General features: G+C 37.6%; 2 protein-coding genes and 2 long non-coding RNA genes across 5 annotated transcripts; 2 read left to right on the top strand and 2 right to left on the bottom strand.

Annotated features, from left to right (window-relative positions):
- Positions 1–2836: 2836 nt before the first annotated feature.
- Positions 2837–11217, bottom strand: LOC149602748 (uncharacterized). The gene is made up of 3 exons (XM_089860237.1): positions 9734–11217; positions 9553–9664; positions 2837–5411 (listed from the first exon to the last, which is right to left on the bottom strand). The coding sequence occupies exons 1-3, from the start codon at positions 10476–10478 to the stop codon at positions 2837–2839; spliced, it is 3432 nt and encodes a 1143-aa protein (XP_089716363.1). The 5' UTR covers positions 10479–11217.
- LOC149602749 (uncharacterized) lies at positions 5462–8448 on the top strand. Of its 2 annotated transcripts, none has more exons than XR_016376996.1 (3): positions 5462–6021; positions 6111–6216; positions 7529–8448. It is a non-coding gene; the product is annotated as an uncharacterized LOC149602749 (long non-coding RNA). The 2 variants fall into 2 exon arrangements; XR_016376995.1 differs by having other exon boundaries at positions 5463–6012.
- On the bottom strand, positions 6663–7530 carry LOC149602750 (uncharacterized). Its single transcript, XR_016376997.1, has 2 exons — positions 7223–7530; positions 6663–7138 (listed from the first exon to the last, which is right to left on the bottom strand). It is a non-coding gene; the product is annotated as an uncharacterized LOC149602750 (long non-coding RNA).
- A 2748-nt stretch (positions 11218–13965) lies between the features above and the next one.
- LOC149602747 (heat shock protein 68-like) lies at positions 13966–16161 on the top strand. Its single transcript, XM_089860484.1, has one exon. The coding sequence runs from the start codon at positions 14171–14173 to the stop codon at positions 16073–16075; it is 1905 nt and encodes a 634-aa protein (XP_089716610.1). The 5' UTR covers positions 13966–14170; the 3' UTR covers positions 16076–16161.
- The last annotated feature ends 3141 nt before the right edge of the window (positions 16162–19302 follow it).

Raw genomic sequence — 19302 nt, 5'->3', positions numbered from 1 at the left:
ATTTGTTAAGGATTTAAAGATTTGTTAAGGATTTAAAGATTTGTTAAGGATTTAAAGATTTGTTAAGGATTTAAAGATTTGTTAAGGATTTAAAGATTTGTTAAGGATTTAAAGATTTGTTAAGGATTTAAAGATTTGTTAAGGATTTAAAGATTTGTTAAGGATTTAAAGATTTTTTATGATTCGAAGATTAGTTAACGATTCGAAGATTTGTTAATGATTCGAAGATTTGTTAATGATTCGATGATTTATTAAGGATTCGATGATTTATTAAGGATTTGAAGACTTTTTGGGGACTTATTGATTTGAAGACTTTTGGGGGACTTGATGATTTATTAAGGATTTGACGATTTTTTAAGGATTTGACGATTTATTAAGGGTTTGAAGATTTATTAAGGGCTTGAAGATTTATTAAGGGATTGAAGATTTATTAAGGGTTTGAAGATTTATTAAGGACTAGCGTGTAATAAGAACTTCCATCAAAACGATATAAAGAATGGGTAGATTTTACTGATGACTAATATTTTTGTAGCACCCTAGGAGCGAAAGCACTCGGCGTTGCCAGTCAGCCCCTTTCGGGATAATTTTTTATTACTTTTCACGCGGACATTATTCCATAAAGAAAGGTTTTTAAGTTTTGCCGCTATTTAAAAAGATGGCAAAAAATAGCACCCGAAAGACCATTCAGCCCGTCTATAGGTTAAAGGAAACCAGTGAACTAAATATTTGCGAAATTGGTTGAAACGCGCGGATTCTGTTGTATAGAGAAGATTTTTTTACATTTCTAGGCGCCATTTAGGATGGGGACAAATTGGGGGGAAATCTTTCTTAATACGCGCCTACAACTTAAGAGGGGCGATTAGTTTCGTTTTTCTCTTTGGACAACGTCAATGGGGAAGGGCAGATGACACAATGATTGCTCAAACTTTATTGGCTCTCAGAATGTCAAAAGCAAAATTTTTTCGTGTGTCAGAAAAGAAGTGCAAATATTTTTCGTGATCTGTTGCGAAGATGCGAATAGACGAAGGCGCGAACACGCGAGCGCGAGCTCAATGTGGACAAAGCTTAACGTTCCTGCAAATTTTCAGCCTTCTTGGGCAAGCGGTTTGGACTGAGCGTTGATTATCAGTCTGTCAGTGAGTCAGTCAGGACTATCTATTTATATAGATATAGATTTAAAGAATTGTCTAGGGATTCGATAATTTGTTTAGATTTGAAGATTTCTTAGAGGTTTGAAGATATTTTGCGAATTTGAGGTTTTTTGGAATTCGGCGGGTATTTAAGATTTTTTTAGGATTTGACGATTGTTTGTGGTTTGAAGATTTGTTAGGGATAAGAATTTGAGAGAAATATGATAATATTAGCTTTAAGACCTTTTTTCGGTATAGGCTTAGTTATTTTAATTCATTTTAATTTGTACATTCTTAGTACCAGAAGTGGATTATATTACAACTCCCTAGAAGTACTGGACGATATAACATCGCCGTGCATCAGCATTGTCTCCTAGCACTGAAGAGAAAAGGGTATATGCGAAACGCAGCGGCGAATTTGTGAACTAAACCAGAGGAATGATTTTGGCGCGAAAGTAATTTTTAATAAGCGGGCGAAGCAAACGGAAATAAGTGGTAGTCTGGTAGCCAATGAGGAAAGGTTTGGGAGAAAAGAGCGCGGAAGGAAACAAGTTGTTCCATACAAATGTTGGGTTGTGAATATAATAGTAGAAGTCCACTTTATTTTTCCGATTTTGAAAAATAATTGGCGGTCTATAGGTATTTTTAAACGCTTGTGTTGAAAAGGAAATTAATATGAATTCAAATTATCAAAATAGCCTTCATCATGCTAGAATATTTTTAATGTATCCCAAGTACAGCACTGAGCTAAGCTTCCACCGATCGATTTAAAGATTTTTAGCGGGGATAGTTGGACCGATTTATTACTAATTAAAGGTTATGTGCGTCGACATAGAAATTTGATTTCCTTTTTTAAGTGTGACAAATTTTTTCAATGCTTTAAAGTTTTCCGTTTGCGAAAGATGCTGGTCAATATTTTTCAGTTTTACAAAACGTTTTTTTAGTTGCTTACGGTTAAGTGCTTTTAATATCACATAGATCGTGTTCAGATGTCTCTTTAATGTGGGCATGCAACAATTGAAATTAGTTACATTGATCCTAACATAAGCCATTCTAAATCAAAATTATAACGCGATAATAAGCTTCACACTAATCACGACACTGACGGCGGTCTGACAGCTGTTATCATCAACCGGAACTTCCTTAGGTTAACGTAACTCCAGGGCCGGGTTAATGGGAAAACTATACTTGTAAAACTGAGCTAAAGATGGCGGGCTTGGATGTCTTGGAAGAAAACGCTGTTTACAAAGCATAACCTACGTCCAGTACTTATAGGGAGCTGTAATATGATTCACTTATGTTAGTACGTGTGCCTAGATACATTTTAAAGGGATGCCAACACGATTTAGTAAAAATTTTACAGGTTCATTTTTAGTGCTGTTCGTGCTTAGAGACCAAATATTTCTTCTTTAAGCAATATAATATAATCCTAAAAAGATTTAGTCGATAATCAAGCTGAAAATTCTGATAAGTATCTAAAAGTTGGAATTAACGCGTTCAATGACTTTAAAGCTCGAAATTTGACTTTAAAATGCATCATCGTTGGAAGTACGAAGGCGTATGAATTTCAAAGACTAAATATAACTCGATTAATATCAAATAGGTTAATCTTCATGAAATGTTGCCTAGCTAACATAAACATGGCTTTGTGGTAGGTCACCAACGCATCTGTTGCGTAAAATAACGTAACAAAATTCATATTTTTATCATTTGTTCAAAAATTGGTTTATAAAGTCATAAAGGTCTTTTTCGACTTTAAGAATTTCATTTTCAAACCAAAGCAGTTCTGTTGGTATTGTACAGAGGTAAAATTTAATGTCCGCGTAATTGTAAGGAATGGCGTTTAGTTTAAATTTATAGTGATCAGTAACAGAATAGAGTTCAAACCAGTTGCACAATGCTCCTACTGAATTCTTGGGTGGTGGTTTTGTATTTACATACATGCTGCTGTATGCAACATCCGATTTCCGTTTACCTTCGAGGTAACAAAACTGGAGAACTCTTCCCAAAATAAGATTATTTTCTACGTTGAAGGCGCAGAAATCACCTACTTTTATAGTAGATCGTGGTTTTAGTCCTTCTTCATTGCCTTGGACAAAACTGTGCTTTTTTTCATCGGAACCTCTGACACGTAAAGTTCGATCGCTTGAAAGTCGGTTAGGGTCTTGAAGCAGCCACAGTGCAGTAGTTTTTCGTATAATAGGTGATGCATTTGAACTTTTCGTAGTGTATTTTACGTACGGGCTGTTGGGTAGAAGCGCTATATCTGTATTTGACTCTAAAGATTCATTCTTTGAAAATTTGTTTAAAACAATAAGATCATCTTCGTCTGGTTGGTAATCATCAACATTTGGTGCCACTAGTTTTGAGCGATCATTTGGGTCATCATAATGCAGCTCAGTTTCCTCATGATCAAAAACTACTCCCTCAATTTGCTTTGCAAAATGTAGACTATGCAACTCTGAATGTGCGAGGTCTTCAAGTGTGCTGTGTATTCCGACACTTTTTAATATATCTAGTGCTTGAATTTTACTTTCTGCAATTGTCATGGATATATCAACCAGATCTGCCAATTCCTCGGAAGTTTCATTTACACCAATCAAAATCTTTTTCTTATCTCTTGGAATAAACATATGGTTGTCCTCAGTGGATAATTCCATTTGAACATCCAATCTTCTCAATCGGTACAGTAATTCGTGAACTGAAAAGTTGACTACGGTTGAGAACACCGAAGTCATGCTTCGTGATGCTCTGAAAAAGCCTTCACATTGCTGGCTTCCAAGGAGCGTTGGAAGGAAAGCTTCCTTGCAATTTGATTTTCGCAATCGGTGATGAAACAATAAGAGCGAATAGGCATTTACTTCTACGCACAGGTGTGCGTTTCGAGTAATAAAATTGTTCTTTACAGTAAACTGCGCATGATGCGATAGCCATGCTTTCCACCCTCTATAAAAATATAGAGCACAGAAAGACATTTTAATTCTCTCAATCACAGAAAGATCATTCTTTAAAAACGGCAGAACAGAATATCTCATTATTTGGAGGTATGTTGCCGTTCCTTCAGCACCTGGTATCTCTTTTAACAGTTCAATTGTTTTTTCTGAATAAAGTCTTTCCGCAGCTGCAAAATTTTGACGGTCTTTGACGTCCAAGTCACTTCCCTTCAACCCGTGATCAAGTTTTGATTTTTCTTCAAAAAGAATGTCGAGGTATCCTTTACTACAAATCTTACTTCCCATAGCCAGAACGTTGCTGGGCTGAACAAGTCTTGTGCGCATTTTCGCTGCTAGGTGGACCGCATCTTGAAAGAAAAGCAATGGAAAAGACGCGATCGACGCATCCCGGGCATTTAAAATCATATCTGCTATTGACACCACATTATTGTTGCGATGGCTTTCACACATGGCTTGTAAATATTTTGGATCTCCGTCGGAAGACACTGCAAGAACCGTGATTCCATTTTCTTTAAGCTGGTTGACTACGTATTTCCAGCGTGACTGGATGACTTTCTTTCCATATTTATTATCGGTTCCGAAAATCATCAATGCAAATGGTGGAACTCCTTTTTTCAAACTTTGAACCATTACAACGTGCACTAGCTCAGCTTTCTTTGAAGAATGCATGTAGTTATGAGCTTTTTCCAAATCGCTAAATGGGAAAGATCCTGGAATGGGCAAACCATTGCTGTCCAGGGGAGGAACAAAACCAACGCATTGATTTGTTTCGGAATCATAAGATATTTTAGCTGTACAGCGAGTTGCATCCTCGCTCAACACTACCAGACGCTTTTCATCTCCATAGTTTCTTAGATGATTTTGTAAGGCTTCAATTCTTATTTCCCCCTCGTTAGCTTTAGTTGTAGAAGCAATTAACCGTTCAACTTGCCTCACACTTGGAATAGCCCGACCGACGTTTTTTGAAATAAATTCATAGCAGTGTTTTCCTGCCCATATCAGCAACAATTTTGAGAAATTTTTGATAACATCATCATGCCTAGGGGACTTGGCTTTGGTGTTCTTGATACAGTTTTCATAAAGCTGGCGTAAAAGATTATTAGGTTCCAAACCTTCTTGGACCACTATGCCATTGCCACTAAATTGATGTTTCAGTTCAATTTTAAGCGATTCATTTTCTCGAATTAACTGCTCAATTTTGTCAAGACACGGAAAGTAGTTTGTGATTTTAGCACAATCTTGGGCTGATTTACGAAGACTTCTCTTGAGTCTTTCCTCTCTGGACCATCTCGTCCCCGACGTATTTGTTGCTTGGTGGTCGGTTTTCCTATCAACATATACCAATTATGGGACGCATATAAGGATATCCGTTATACAGGGTGTTTCTGAAAAGTCCATCACAAATTAAGGGGCGTGTTTATGGGACCAAACTGAGCGGAAAGTACCAAAGAACATGGGGTGTACAACATTTTGTTACGGAGATATGGCCTTCCAAACATTCGCCCCTAAAACAAGGAAATATCCAAAAATGAGGAGTAACACTTAAGACCGACTAACCAGCTTGTTTAAAATTACTAGACAATTTCAATAGCCTTTAATCGAACAATTGATTTCTACCTTTACTAATCAGAAGCGTATAAATGAGTAGAAGTATGCCTACGGTGGTAATGTAAAATTAATCCCAAGTGACATGATGTTTCAAGATCTTCCCAGCACCAAGTAAAATGGTTCTGATTGAAGGGACTTTTATTAGCACAGCGTAAACAACGTTATTTTCAGGAATTAGTCCAAATGTCCACGGGCGGCATTACAAAAACGAGGCAGTCTTTCGAATGATACTTGGACATGTTGGAAGATCCCTGGCTTGTTCCTGTTATCTCAAACCGTAAAAAGCTACGCAAATCTTCATCATCACGGACAACACTCTTGTACGTTAGGTATGACCTTGAGAAAACCTAAAAGGACATCTCGAATGTATTTGAAAAACCCATCTCCAATTAAGGGGCGTGTTGTTTGTTTCCAACAGAGTAAACTCGCCCAGAGAACAATTACAATGCAGAGCCACGTTTCAGCGTTAATGGCCCACAAAGGTGGTCCCAAACAAAAGAACAAACTTTAATTTGTTTCGTTCAGTAAGTGTTTCATGTGTCATAGATAAAACGCCATGATTAATGCACAAAGAAAATGTTATTGACAAGTTTTCGGACCGCGATGCTGAAATGTGGTGGTGCACCATCGTGCATGAACCACATTCTGTTTATTAAACCTAAGGGTACGTCTTCGAGTAGTTCTGGTAAATCGTCCCGTAAGAACTACAAGTAAGCCACACCGTTTAACCTGGGCTCTAGGAAATATGGCCCAATTAAATTGTCACCCACAATACTACACCACACGTTTAAGCTGAATTGTACTTTGTGAATTCTAACGCAAGTTGCGTGTGGTTTTTTCTTAATCAGCAAACCAATCGGCGGCTGCTTGTTTTTGGATCGTCCTCGAAAATAGTGAGAACTTCGCCTATTCTTAAAAAACAGAGCACTAAAACAGAGCACTATGTTTTTTAAGAAAGGAATAAAAGAGGTTTCACGTACATGTGTTTGTTTTATTAAACTCATAATTCAACGAAGTCTGTTACAATGCCTTTCTTCACAAATGCCAAATATGCGGATATGCACCTAATGTATGGACTAGCCGAGGGGAATGCCGCTGCAGCTGTACGCTTGTATCAGGAAAGATTTCCGCAGAGGCGACTACCAAATCGACTGACGTTCGAGGCTGTGGACAGACGTTTGAGGCAAGATGGACGAATCCAACCGGCTGGACCTCAACCTAGAGCGAGAGCCATCCCAGAGGCCGTAGAAGACGAAGTTCTCACCATTTTCGAGGACGAGCCTGAATCAAGTACCCGCCAAGTTGGTCGCCGATTAGGCGTAAACCACACGCTCGTGTGGAAAATCCTCAGAAGCCACCGGTTTCATCCTTTCCATGTTCAAAAAGTTCAAGGTTTGAATCCAGCGGACTACCCACGACGCACGGCGTTTTGTCAGTGGTTTCTGGCTAAAGTAAACGATATCGATTTCCCACGGGATTTGTTGGTTACTGACGAAGCTAACTTTTCACGGGATGGTATTATTAACTTACATAATAAACATCAATGGTCCCAGCTAAACCCCCACGCAACTTGCGTTAGAAGTCACCAAGTACAATTCAGTTTAAACGTGTGGTGTGGTATTGTGGGTGACAATTTAATTGGGCCATATTTCCTAGAGCCCAGGTTAAACGGTGTGGCTTACTTGCAGTTCTTACGGGACGATTTACCGGAACTACTCGAAGACGTACCCTTAGGTTTGGTAAACAGAATGTGGTTCATGCACGATGGTGCACCACCACATTTCAGCATCGCGGTCCGAAATTATCTTAACGCGACCTTCCCTTTGCGGTGGTTAGGTCGAGGTGGACCTGTGGAGTGGCCTGCTCGATCACCCGATCTGAACCCTTGTGATTTCTTTCTTTGGGGCCACCTGAAAGACTTAGTTTATCAGACTGAAGTGCCCGATGTTGAAGAGCTACGTCGACGAATAATTCACGGCTGTCAAACAATTCGCGAAACTCCAGGCATTTTTCAACGTGTAAGGGATTCATTTGTAAGACGTGCTAATGTGTGCCTTAACGCGGGTGGTGAACACTTTGAACAATTTTTGTAACTAGTTGCAATTAAATGTTAAAACTTGTCAATAAATTCATTTTCTTTGTGCATTAATCATGGCGTTTTATCTATGACACATGAAACACTTACTGAACGAAACAAATTAAAGTTTGTTCTTTTGTTTGGGACCACCTTTGTGGGCCATTAACGCCGAAACGTGGCTCTGCATTGTAATTGTTCTCTGGGCGAGTTTACTCTGTTGGAAACAAACAACACGCCCCTTAATTGGAGATGGGTTTTTCAAATACATTCGAGATGTCCTTTTAGGTTTTCTCAAGGTCATACCTAACGTACAAGAGTGTTGTCCGTTATGATGAAGATTTGCGTAGCTTTTTACGGTTTGAGATAACAGGAACAAGCCAGGGATCTTCCAACATGTCCAAGTATCATTCGAAAGACTGCCTCGTTTTTGTAATGCCGCCCGTGGACATTTGGACTAATTCCTGAAAATAACGTTGTTTACGCTGTGCTAATAAAAGTCCCTTCAATCAGAACCATTTTACTTGGTGCTGGGAAGATCTTGAAACATCATGTCACTTGGGATTAATTTTACATTACCACCGTAGGCATACTTCTACTCATTTATACGCTTCTGATTAGTAAAGGTAGAAATCAATTGTTCGATTAAAGGCTATTGAAATTGTCTAGTAATTTTAAACAAGCTGGTTAGTCGGTCTTAAGTGTTACTCCTCATTTTTGGATATTTCCTTGTTTTAGGGGCGAATGTTTGGAAGGCCATATCTCCGTAACAAAATGTTGTACACCCCATGTTCTTTGGTACTTTCCGCTCAGTTTGGTCCCATAAACACGCCCCTTAATTTGTGATGGACTTTTCAGAAACACCCTGTATAGCGTTTGATTTCCCCAAGAAATGTCATTTTATGCCATAGATTTATGCATGGTTAAAGGAAAATAATTGTAAAGAAATAGGGGCGGGATGGAAGGAAAAGTAAAATATTGGTCACTGTAGTAATTGCACGCGACATGAGGTGGGAGGAGCAAAAATCGGTTTGCAGAGTAAGAATCCAGGTCATAAGTACCTTCCTTCCCATGCCCCCGCACTTCATAATCCATTTCAAAGTTTTCCACCCAGTCCACAACCGAATAACTAACTTTTTCTTTAAAGGGAGGGTGAAATGGAAAATCAAGTCATTTTTTTATCTGTTCTTCTAAATATAAGACCAACCTTCATCCAGGAAATACCTCCGAATGATTTTAAAATTTAAATTAGTTTGAGATTTCATAGATAATTTGGAATTTGCACCTCTGACCAATCGCCCCGTCTTTTTATTAACAAATTCCCATGGTGCGCTCCAAGTCGAATGAAATTTATCCCGAGATTTGATAAAATTTGCGAGCAATGTGATAATCATGGTGCGAGAAATCGAGTGTTTCACGGGAATTTGGTAAGCAAGAAGGCAGGGCGTTACGTAATTGGTCGGAGGCGCAAATTCCAAATTATCTGTGAAATCTCATACTAATTCGTAGGTATTTTCTGGATGTTTCACTATGCAGATAAGGCTAATAATTAGTAGAAGACTAGATAAAAAAATCCGACGATTTTCCTTTACACCCACCATTTAAAGCGCTTTTGGTTTATGTCCATGATTTAACTATAACTAATATCTGATTAATGTACCCACAGTTTTGAAAAAAATATTTTACTTGCAAAGCTTTACACAAGAAAATACTAAGTACGACTAGCTTGTTATACAGGAAAATGGTTTTGTTTGCGTTATACAGGCCAAGGTGTGTAAGAACCTACCGCTCCTCAGTGTCTTCATGCCTTGAGCACCTGGAACTTATATCTTCATCTTTTTCGTTTCCTTCAGTTTCCAAATGGTTCACATTTTCATTAAGGTTACACATTAAATTACCTAAGTCACAAATCAATTTTACTTAAAATCTCTTTTAACATTGTGCAATTAAAAGTAAGCAATTCATACCTTGACTGGAAGTGCTTGGATCTTCAATTTCTACGCATTTTGGTAGAAATGAATTTGTTATTTGAAGTTGTTTTAACAAACTCCCGCTCCTTTTCAGTTTAGGACATTGTTTTATGTGCCTAGTAAAATTTGAAAGTACAACATATCCTTTTGTAATAGTAATATGAAACTTCGCATTGCAACATAGACAGATAATGATTGGTGAGATCTCCGGCGACTGACTTGCAGACACACGATAATGAATATTTTCCGTTAATTGTTGAACATGTACTCCTTCCTGCTTTTTTGACCAAGCCATTAGATTTTTGACAATCTTTGAGTTTATTTCGTCAAAACTCATAGAACTTTCTGATTTTTTATTTGGTTGAATTTCGCAACTAGAATCATTAATAGAGCATTTTGGTCGCTTATGTGGTGGTTGTGGCGCCTTATCCGTTTCCAAAGAATGTTCTAGAAACTTCAATTTCCGTACAAAGCAATCTAATATAGCGCGGTGACCGGGCATAAATTCAAATTCCTCTGGTATGCTTTTGAAAATTCCAAGTGCAATCTCAGCGTCATTACGTGATATTTTAAGTAAAAACTGCCCTTTCGATTTTAAGTATTTTTCTATTTGCGAAATGTCTTTCAAGAGGACTAAAGCGTCCTTATTGTCGTAACCCGTCATTTGTAAGCATTTGGATACCTGTTGTGGTAGTCTCTTAAATTGTTCTTCAAAAAATTCTTCTGACGTTTGAGTTTCCATTGAGCATTCGCAATACAATAAATCACGATTTGCAGTTCAATAAATTTATCCTTAACAATTAGCAACTTATCCGAGCTAATATTTCAATTTTAAAGCCAATATTTCCAGCTGCAAGTTTGACGAACTTTTAAGCAGTGTTACAAAGGTTTGAGTATGGAATTTAGCAATGGGAAATAACCACACCGTTCCCCTTTCGTGCTTCCCTGTAGGAGCTACAAGCTGCGCCAAACTCCTTTGAAAACATGCCATATATAACGTTTTTTCGTGCGATACTAGTAATCACCCCTTTAAAAACAGTCAATTTGGTATCGTCCAAAATGGGGAATGGAAATGGAAGTTATGGAACGGTTGACTCAAGGCTAGTAAATGGAAGTCTATGAAGTCCTTTCGCGGGAGGGTTCCATGCTTAAACCCCGGGAACATACGGGCTTTATGTAGTCAGCTATGAGAACGCTTCAAGAAATGTAGCAGTCACGTGGGATAACTTTCTGTGTGGATTTAAAGCTTGAGAATGATTTGAACGTTGATTTGAAGAATGAAAGACTATGGGTTGAAGATTGAAAGATTGGGAAAGCTTTATCAAGGATTAGAAAGATTTTCTGGGATTTGAAAGATTTTCTGGGATTTGAAAGATTTTCTGGGATTTGAAAGATTTTCTGGGATTTGAAAGATTTTCTGGGATTTGAAAGATTTTCTGGGATTTGAAAGATTTTCTGGGATTTGAAAGATTTTCTGGGATTTGAAAGATTTTCTGAGATTTGAAAGATTTTCTGGGATTTGAAAGATTTTCTGGGATTTGAAAGATTTTCTGGGATTTGAAAGATTTTCTGGGATTTGAAAGATTTTCTGGGATTTGAAAGATTTTCTGAGATTTGAAAGATTTTCTGGGATTTGAAAGATTTTCTGGGATTTGAAAGATTTTCTGGGATTTGAAAGATTTAAAGATTTATCTAGAATTTATAAGATTTTCTGGGATTTGAAGGATTTGTGAAGATTTAAAGATTTATCAAGAATTTATAAGATTTTCTGGGATTTGAAAGATTTGAAGATTTTTAAGATTTCAAGATTTAAAATCTTATATTGTACGAGATTTGAAGGAACGTCGGACCCCTCGGTCTACCGTTCTGGAATATTCGAGAGAGAACGAGGTACTACTACTTGCTATGAGATAACAAGCAACTCCAAACATTTCGCTATAGTATGAGTGATGTTTGAAATTATGATTCCTCTAATATAGAAGAATGCATAAAGCTAAATCGGACAAGAATCGTATTAGTTAAATACTCTTTTTAATGGAAGAGAATATTCTAGAATGACATTTTTTCGGTGTCAATGAAGTGTTGCGGTTAAGATTTTAAGGGTGCTGTGAAATAATTGGTTAGTCGAAATACTACTTAATGTGAAAGTTTGGCAGTTTATGTTGGTTATTTAATCCTGCTTTAATTTCTCATGTAGGTAAACTTCAACCTGGATTAATTTATAGGGTACCATTCATCCCTGTAGTATGTTCCTGTCGGTTAATTTCCAAATTTTTGCGCTATTAAGCCAAAAATGCCTATTATTTTTACTAAGCTATATGATACTTTTTCTTCGTACTTTTATCACTTTTAACATACCGTTACATCGGATCATTTCACTTTTTTTAGAACATTACTTATTGACATTTTCATTTGATCATTTCGCCTTCTTTATGCAGATAAAAAATATATACATTAGCAATAAAAATTCAATAACGAATTAAAAAGTCTAATAAAAATACAATAACACATTTAAAGTCTAATGAAAATACTATAACGAATTAAAAGTCTAAAGTATAATAACGAACATACAATTCGAACTAAAATTCTACCCAAAATACGATAACGAATTACAAATTATAATAAGTAACAAAGAAATTATTAAAAATCATAATAAAAACCAGTAAGGAATTAAAAATTATAACCAAAATATATTAATGAATAAAACATTCTACCCATGATTTTGTTCTCTTTTTAATAATATTATGTTATAGTTTTTATAATTGAAGCAAACTTGTATTTACTATACTCATTTGAAAGCCAAACTGTTATCTTAAGAATTGTGTGTGCTTCCCCTGTCTTATCAAATGCCTTAGCATAATACTGTTCAAAATATTGCATTACTATAATTATAACATAGATCTAGAAGAATATATAAGTTGCTTATGCAGCCTTACTATAATGCTTTATTGACAGCAATGAAATTAAAGAATTTTCGAATCTGAGTGTAAACGATTTTATCAACATTGTTTCTTGCGTGATTTTGCATTACCCTTCCATAAAACTCAGTTTTAACTAATTATCAAGCGCGATTTCTAAAAACAACGCAAAACAATTCATTTACGTTACGCACTCATTTTAGAACTTTCCCCACTATGATAGAGGAAACATAATTTCAAACATCACTTACACTAAAGCGGAACGCTTGGCGTTGCTTGTTATCTCATAGCAAGCGTAACAAAGTATACTAATTCACATCTCTCGTTCTCTCTCGAAAATTCCAGATGCGTAGACTCAGACGCACAGAAGCAAAACGACGCTCCGCCTCTCTGGCTCTCTCTAGAAAGTAGCTAACAGTATATAAGACCAAAGAGGAGGGAAATAGGGAGAGATAATCGCATAGGCAGCCGTGATCCATCCGTATTGAGAAGAGAGGAAAATGTGTGATACGCGGCGGCTCTTAACGCGCAACTTATTCGCGCACAGTTGACGTTATTGGTTCTCCTCTTTCGGGCTACTACTACGTCACCAAAATTGCTCGGAAAGGTTTAAACGTTGTTAAAACGTACGCTTTAAAAATAAAAAGCCGAGGCTTAAGTGAAATGTTCAGCCAAGTGGGCTTTTTTAAGCAAAGAGTTATTTATTTATCAGAGGTAATTTAGATAGATAGTATAAGATTAGAGCCGTGTAATGTTTCAGGAAAATATTCAAAATATCTTACTTGTAAACATATAACACCAAATCCTGCTAATGGATCACTATCACCATTAGAAAAATGGCTTGAGCACACGAACCCACGAAATGATGTTTTTTAATTACACATTGTTGATGTTTGGTTATAGGTTTTCGAAATGGTTTAAAAGTTATACCGTTCATTTTTGGATTACTTGAATACCGCGTATTGCTACTACAATTCAAGTAGCAGCATTTTTTGTGGTAAACCATTTTAAATTACCTCTGATAAATAAATAACTCTGCTTAAAAAAGCCCACTTGGCTGATCATTTCACTTAAGCCTCGGCTTTTTATTTTTAAAGCGTACGTTTAACGTTTAAACCTTTCCGAGCAATTTTGGTGGCGTAGTAGCCAGAAAGAGGAGAACCAATAACGTCAACTGTGCGCGAATAAGGTGCGCGTTAAGAGCCGCCGCGTATCACAAATTTTCCCCTCTAGATGGATCACGGCTGCCTATGCGATTATCTCTCCCTATTTCCCTTCTCTTTGATAAGACCGCGCGCTCGCCGATCTCCCCAGAATCAACTCAAAAGAGAGAGACTGAAAGTTAAAACATTAAAGCTTGATAAAGCGTTAGCTTGAATTGTTCTAATATAAATTCTATTGCGTCTTGCTATAAGTTACTGAACTATTCAACAACAAAGCTTGAATATATTTAATAATATCTGACTAGCTTTCAGCGTATATAAATATTATATTTGAAACTGTTTACGAGGGGAAAATGGTGAAAGCTCCTGCTATCGGAATTGACCTTGGCACGACGTACTCTTGCGTCGGTGTCTTCCAACACGGAAAGGTGGAGATCATCGCCAATGACCAGGGTAACAGAACGACGCCCAGCTACGTTGCCTTCACTGACACTGAACGACTGATAGGGGACGGGGCGAAATCCCAAGTTGCCCTAAACCCTGAAAACACGGTTTTCGACGCGAAACGTCTCATTGGAAGAAAATTCGATGACTCGACAGTACAAGCAGACATTAAACATTGGCCCTTCGCTGTCAAAAACTCTGGGGGCAAGCCCAAGATCCAGGTCGAATTCAAGGGTGAGAGGAAGCTCTTCAACCCGGAAGAAATCAGTTCTATGGTACTTACAAAGATGAAGGAAACGGCCGAAGCTTATCTGGGACAACCAGTCAAAGACGCCGTCATCACAGTTCCAGCCTACTTCAACGACTCTCAGAGACAAGCTACAAAGGACGCCGGAGCCATCGCCGGTCTCAATGTCTTGAGAATCATCAACGAACCAACGGCAGCCGCACTGGCCTATGGCTTGGACAAAAATCTCAAAGGCGAGAAAAACGTACTCATCTTTGATCTTGGCGGTGGTACATTCGACGTCTCCATCCTGACAATCGATGAAGGCTCGCTGTTCGAAGTTCGCTCGACAGCTGGTGATACCCATCTGGGTGGCGAAGATTTTGACAACAGAATGGTCAATCATTTCGTGGAAGAGTTCAAAAGAAAGTACAAGAAGGACATCAGAGGCAATGCCCGTGCTCTAAGGAGGCTCCGAACGGCGTGCGAACGCGCCAAGAGAACCCTATCCAGTAGCTCCGAGGCCTCCATAGAAATTGACGCTCTTTACGAAGGGGTTGACTTTTACTCCAAGATCACCAGGGCCAGGTTCGAAGAACTTTGCATCGACCTTTTCCGCGGCACTCTTCACCCTGTAGAGAAAGCCTTGAAAGACGCCAAGATGGACAAATCCATGATCCATGACATCGTCTTAGTCGGTGGTTCCACAAGAATTCCCAAGATTCAAAAATTGCTACAAGATTTCTTCAATGGAAAAGACTTATGCATGTCAATCAACCCGGACGAGGCTGTAGCCTACGGTGCAGCGGTACAGGCCGCCGTAATTACGGGAGACAAGAGTGACGTCATCAAAGACGTTCTCTTAGTAGACGTGGCCCCTCTTTCTTTGGGCATCGAGACAGCCGGTGGCGTCATGACCAAACTCGTAGAACGCAACAGTCGAATCCCTTGCAAGACATCTAAGACCTTCACGACGTACGCCGACAACCAACCGGGCGTCGCCATTCAAGTATTCGAAGGGGAACGGGCCATGACGAAGGACAACAACTTGTTGGGCACCTTCGAACTTAGCGGGATACCACCGGCGCCCAGGGGAGTTCCGAAGATCGAGGTTACCTTTGATTTGGACGCTAATGGCATCTTGCACGTCACCGCCAAAGATGAGAGCACGGGGAAGAGCAACAGCATCCAAATCACCAACGACAAGGGAAGGCTTTCGAAAGAAGAAATAGATCGAATGGTACAAGACGCGGAGAAATACAAGGAGGAGGATGAGAAACAAAGGGAGAAAATCGCGGCCAGGAATCAAATCGAAAGCTACGCCTACAGCGTCAAACAAGCGGCCAACGAAGCTCCCAGCGAGAAATTATCGAGCGAAGACAAAAACCGCGTCAATGAAATTTGCGATCAGGCTCTCTCCTGGGTGGATAACAACACCTTGGCCGAAAAAGGGGAATACGATCACAAATTAAAAGAACTCCAATCACAGTGTAGTCCAATAATGGCCAAGTTACACGGTGGTCATTCGACGGGTCAAACTCCAAACTATGGAACATCTCAGGGGCCAACGGTCGAAGAAGTGGACTAATTAAAATAACACTTTAAATATAAGTATTTTTTTATGAAATTCTTTGTATTTCGTGACAAGTACTCTATTGTGATTAATACAGTTTCTCTTAAAATATTGTACAATATTTTTCATTGTAAATATGACATAGTTCGTTTAAAATATTAAATAAAGTACAGCAATTAAAGTGCAAACTTGACTATTTAATGGGCGTATTATGTTTGGTACGATAAATTAACAGTTTTTCCTTTTAAATACGGCGGTCCGTGCGATCGATTTCTTTGCGAAATAACCACGAGAAATCTGTAGTAGGCTCCTTTTTACTAACAATGATAAATTTTCATTATCTGCTTGAGTGATACTTGAGAAAGTTAAGCTGGTTTCTCGGACTCTACATGATTTTTTAAACATTCACTGAAAGCAAAAAAGAAAAACAGATAAAAAGAACATATAGATGGCGCTTTAGGCCTGAGAAAGTAACAGATTCTGGTTATCAAGAAATTGATTACTTGTCTTGACAGGGTCTACGTAATAAAATTCATGCTATATGTTCCGTAAGTTTGACTTTTTCTTTTTTTTTTGTGAAGCAAAGAGCTGTGTTATTGAATAAAGATAGAAATTTAAAAAATTTGTACAATATAAAATATATGAAGAGTTTAAAAATTTGAAAGCAAATTCGAGCTAATCTTATCAGTTCTACCCTGAGTAGCGAGCCGAAAGTACTGGAAACGTTCTAGAAAGCCATATCCGATTAGAACCGGATATGATGTACGCCGTATATGAGGAAGTTAAAAGAAAGAGCACCATCTATGGCGTAGTTAAACGAATAGCGCTATCGACAAGTGGATGCCATCTATCGATGGGCGAAGGCATCAGTGGAGGTCGAAAATGGGTGAGTGGGGGAGCGAACACTTTGTCCCAGAACATACATTTCTCCCCTACTTGTAATACTACGTCATGACAGTTAATATAACTGTAGATTGAGTGTAATTTTAGTTAATTTAAACACATCAAAATTATCAATTGGTACACTTAAGTGGGAACTAAATAACAATTATATAAAAAAAGGCTTCGTTTGCCCAAGCCTTAAAAACAAAACGATAAGAGTTTTTCCAGTTGACTGAAGCGTGGATATTATTTTTTTTTCTATTAAGTTTTAAAGACAATCTCTATTTTACTACTCTTTAGAATTTAATTCAATCACCTGATTTTACTGCTAATGGATTAGTTTCCTATAAATTAATTGAAATAAAAAATTACTCATCTCAGATTTTTCAACAATTCCATTTTCCTGAAATGTTCTCTTTTCAAGGGAGAACGTACTTTAATTTTCAAATACTACTCTCATTAATACTGTATTATATGCGGTCTTTTCGAAAACAAAAGCTGTTATCACCTTTCTTATATTAAATAAACAGGTCCGTTTCTTTAAGCACAGTGACAATTATTGAACTGTGTATATCAGTACTTGTGGGGAAGATTTTAGAAGTGTTGGTTGAGTTGCTGTTTAGTTGACAACATTATGAAAACTTGATGTGTTTAAAACCTTTTGAAATTAAAATTCCCGGTAATTAAAAAAGAAAGTGTCAATTTGATTAAATTTACACGTTATCCCTCAAAATAATAGCTGCACGATAAAATGTTTCAGGAAAATGGAATTGATGTTGAAAAATCTGAGATAAGTAATTTTTTATTTCAATTAATTTATAGGAAACTAATCCATTAGCAGTAAAATCAGGTGATTGAATTAAATTCTAAAGAGTAGTAAAATAGAGATTGTCTTTAAAACTTAATAGAAAAAAAAATAATATCCACGCTTCAGTCAACTGGAAAAACTCTTATCGTTTTGTTTTTAAGGCTTGGGCAAACGAAGCCTTTTTTATATAATATCTGTTCCTTCAGCCTTAATTTGTATTAATTAAATTTTATTTTTCACGCGATGCTTTCCAGCACTGGTTGCCAGGTGGCGCTAGTATCTACTTGTCTACTTTTTAGTATAGGGAGTTGCACATCCTATAGAGCGAAGAATGTTTTTCACGCGCATCCTTTATCAATGGTCAAGCCATCAAAACTTCGGAAAAATTTACTGGTCAACCGTCCGGTGACCCCTTTAGTTTTAAATAAAAATTATGGAACATTTTCAATATTTATTGGACAATGTCCAGTGTCCTGTGCTTATTTACGGCCCTGAGATAGTTTCACCTATCCTGACCTGGTCCGGAAATAAAAACAGCACACTAAACTTTGTCCAATAAAATGTTTAGATGAGGGTGTGACTAAAATACTGAACCCTCTGAACCGCTGAATTACTGAACTTGGTACTAAAATCTCTACATGGGTGAAAAACTACCATCCACTCTCATAGAGAAATCTAATAGGAGTAATAAACAAAGGCTTGAATCTCGATGGACTGAATTCTAGTGACTATTTTACTGAACTCTGAACCACTGAACCCAATTTAATATTTACATAGCTTAGCATGTCCTGAACTCGAGTGACTATTTTACTGAACTCTGAACCGCTGAACCCAATATAATATTTACCTAGCTTAGCATGGTCTGAACTCGAGTGACTATTTTACTGAACTCTGAACCGCTGAACCCAATTTAATATTTTTATAGCTTAACATGGTCTGAACTCGAGTGACTATTTTACTGAACTCTGAACCGCTGAACCCAATTTATTATTTTTATAGCTTAGCATGGTCTGAACTCGAGTGACTATTTTACTGAACTCTGAACCGCTGAACCCAATTTATTATTTACATAGCTTAGCATGGTCTGAACTCGAGTGACTATTTTACTGAACTCTGAACCGCTGAACCCAATTTATTATTTACATAGCTTAGCATGGTCTGAACTCGAGTGACTATTTTACTGAACTCTGAACCGCTGAACCCAATTTAATATTTTTATAGCTTAACATGGTCTGAACTCGAGTGACTATTTTACTGAACCCTGAACCGCTGAACCCAATTTATTATTTTTATAGCTTAGCATGGTCTGAACTCGAGTGACTATTTTACTGAACTCTGAACCGCTGAACCCAATTTATTATTTACATAACTTAGCATGGTCTGAACTCGAGTGACTATTTTACTGAACTCTGAACCGCTGAACCCAATATAATATTTACCTAGCTTAGCATGGTCTGAACTCGAGTGACTATTTTACTGAACTCTGAACCGCTGAACCCAATATAATATTTACATAGCTTAAATTGGTCTGAACTCGAGTAACTATTTTACT

This window comes from Phalangium opilio, unplaced genomic scaffold, assembly GCF_054372755.1.
Source record: "Phalangium opilio isolate 3A_F unplaced genomic scaffold, DU_Popi_V2 ptg000352l_1, whole genome shotgun sequence".
Taxonomy (NCBI): domain Eukaryota; kingdom Metazoa; phylum Arthropoda; class Arachnida; order Opiliones; family Phalangiidae; genus Phalangium; species Phalangium opilio.
This window is presented reverse-complemented; position numbering and strand designations above follow the sequence as displayed.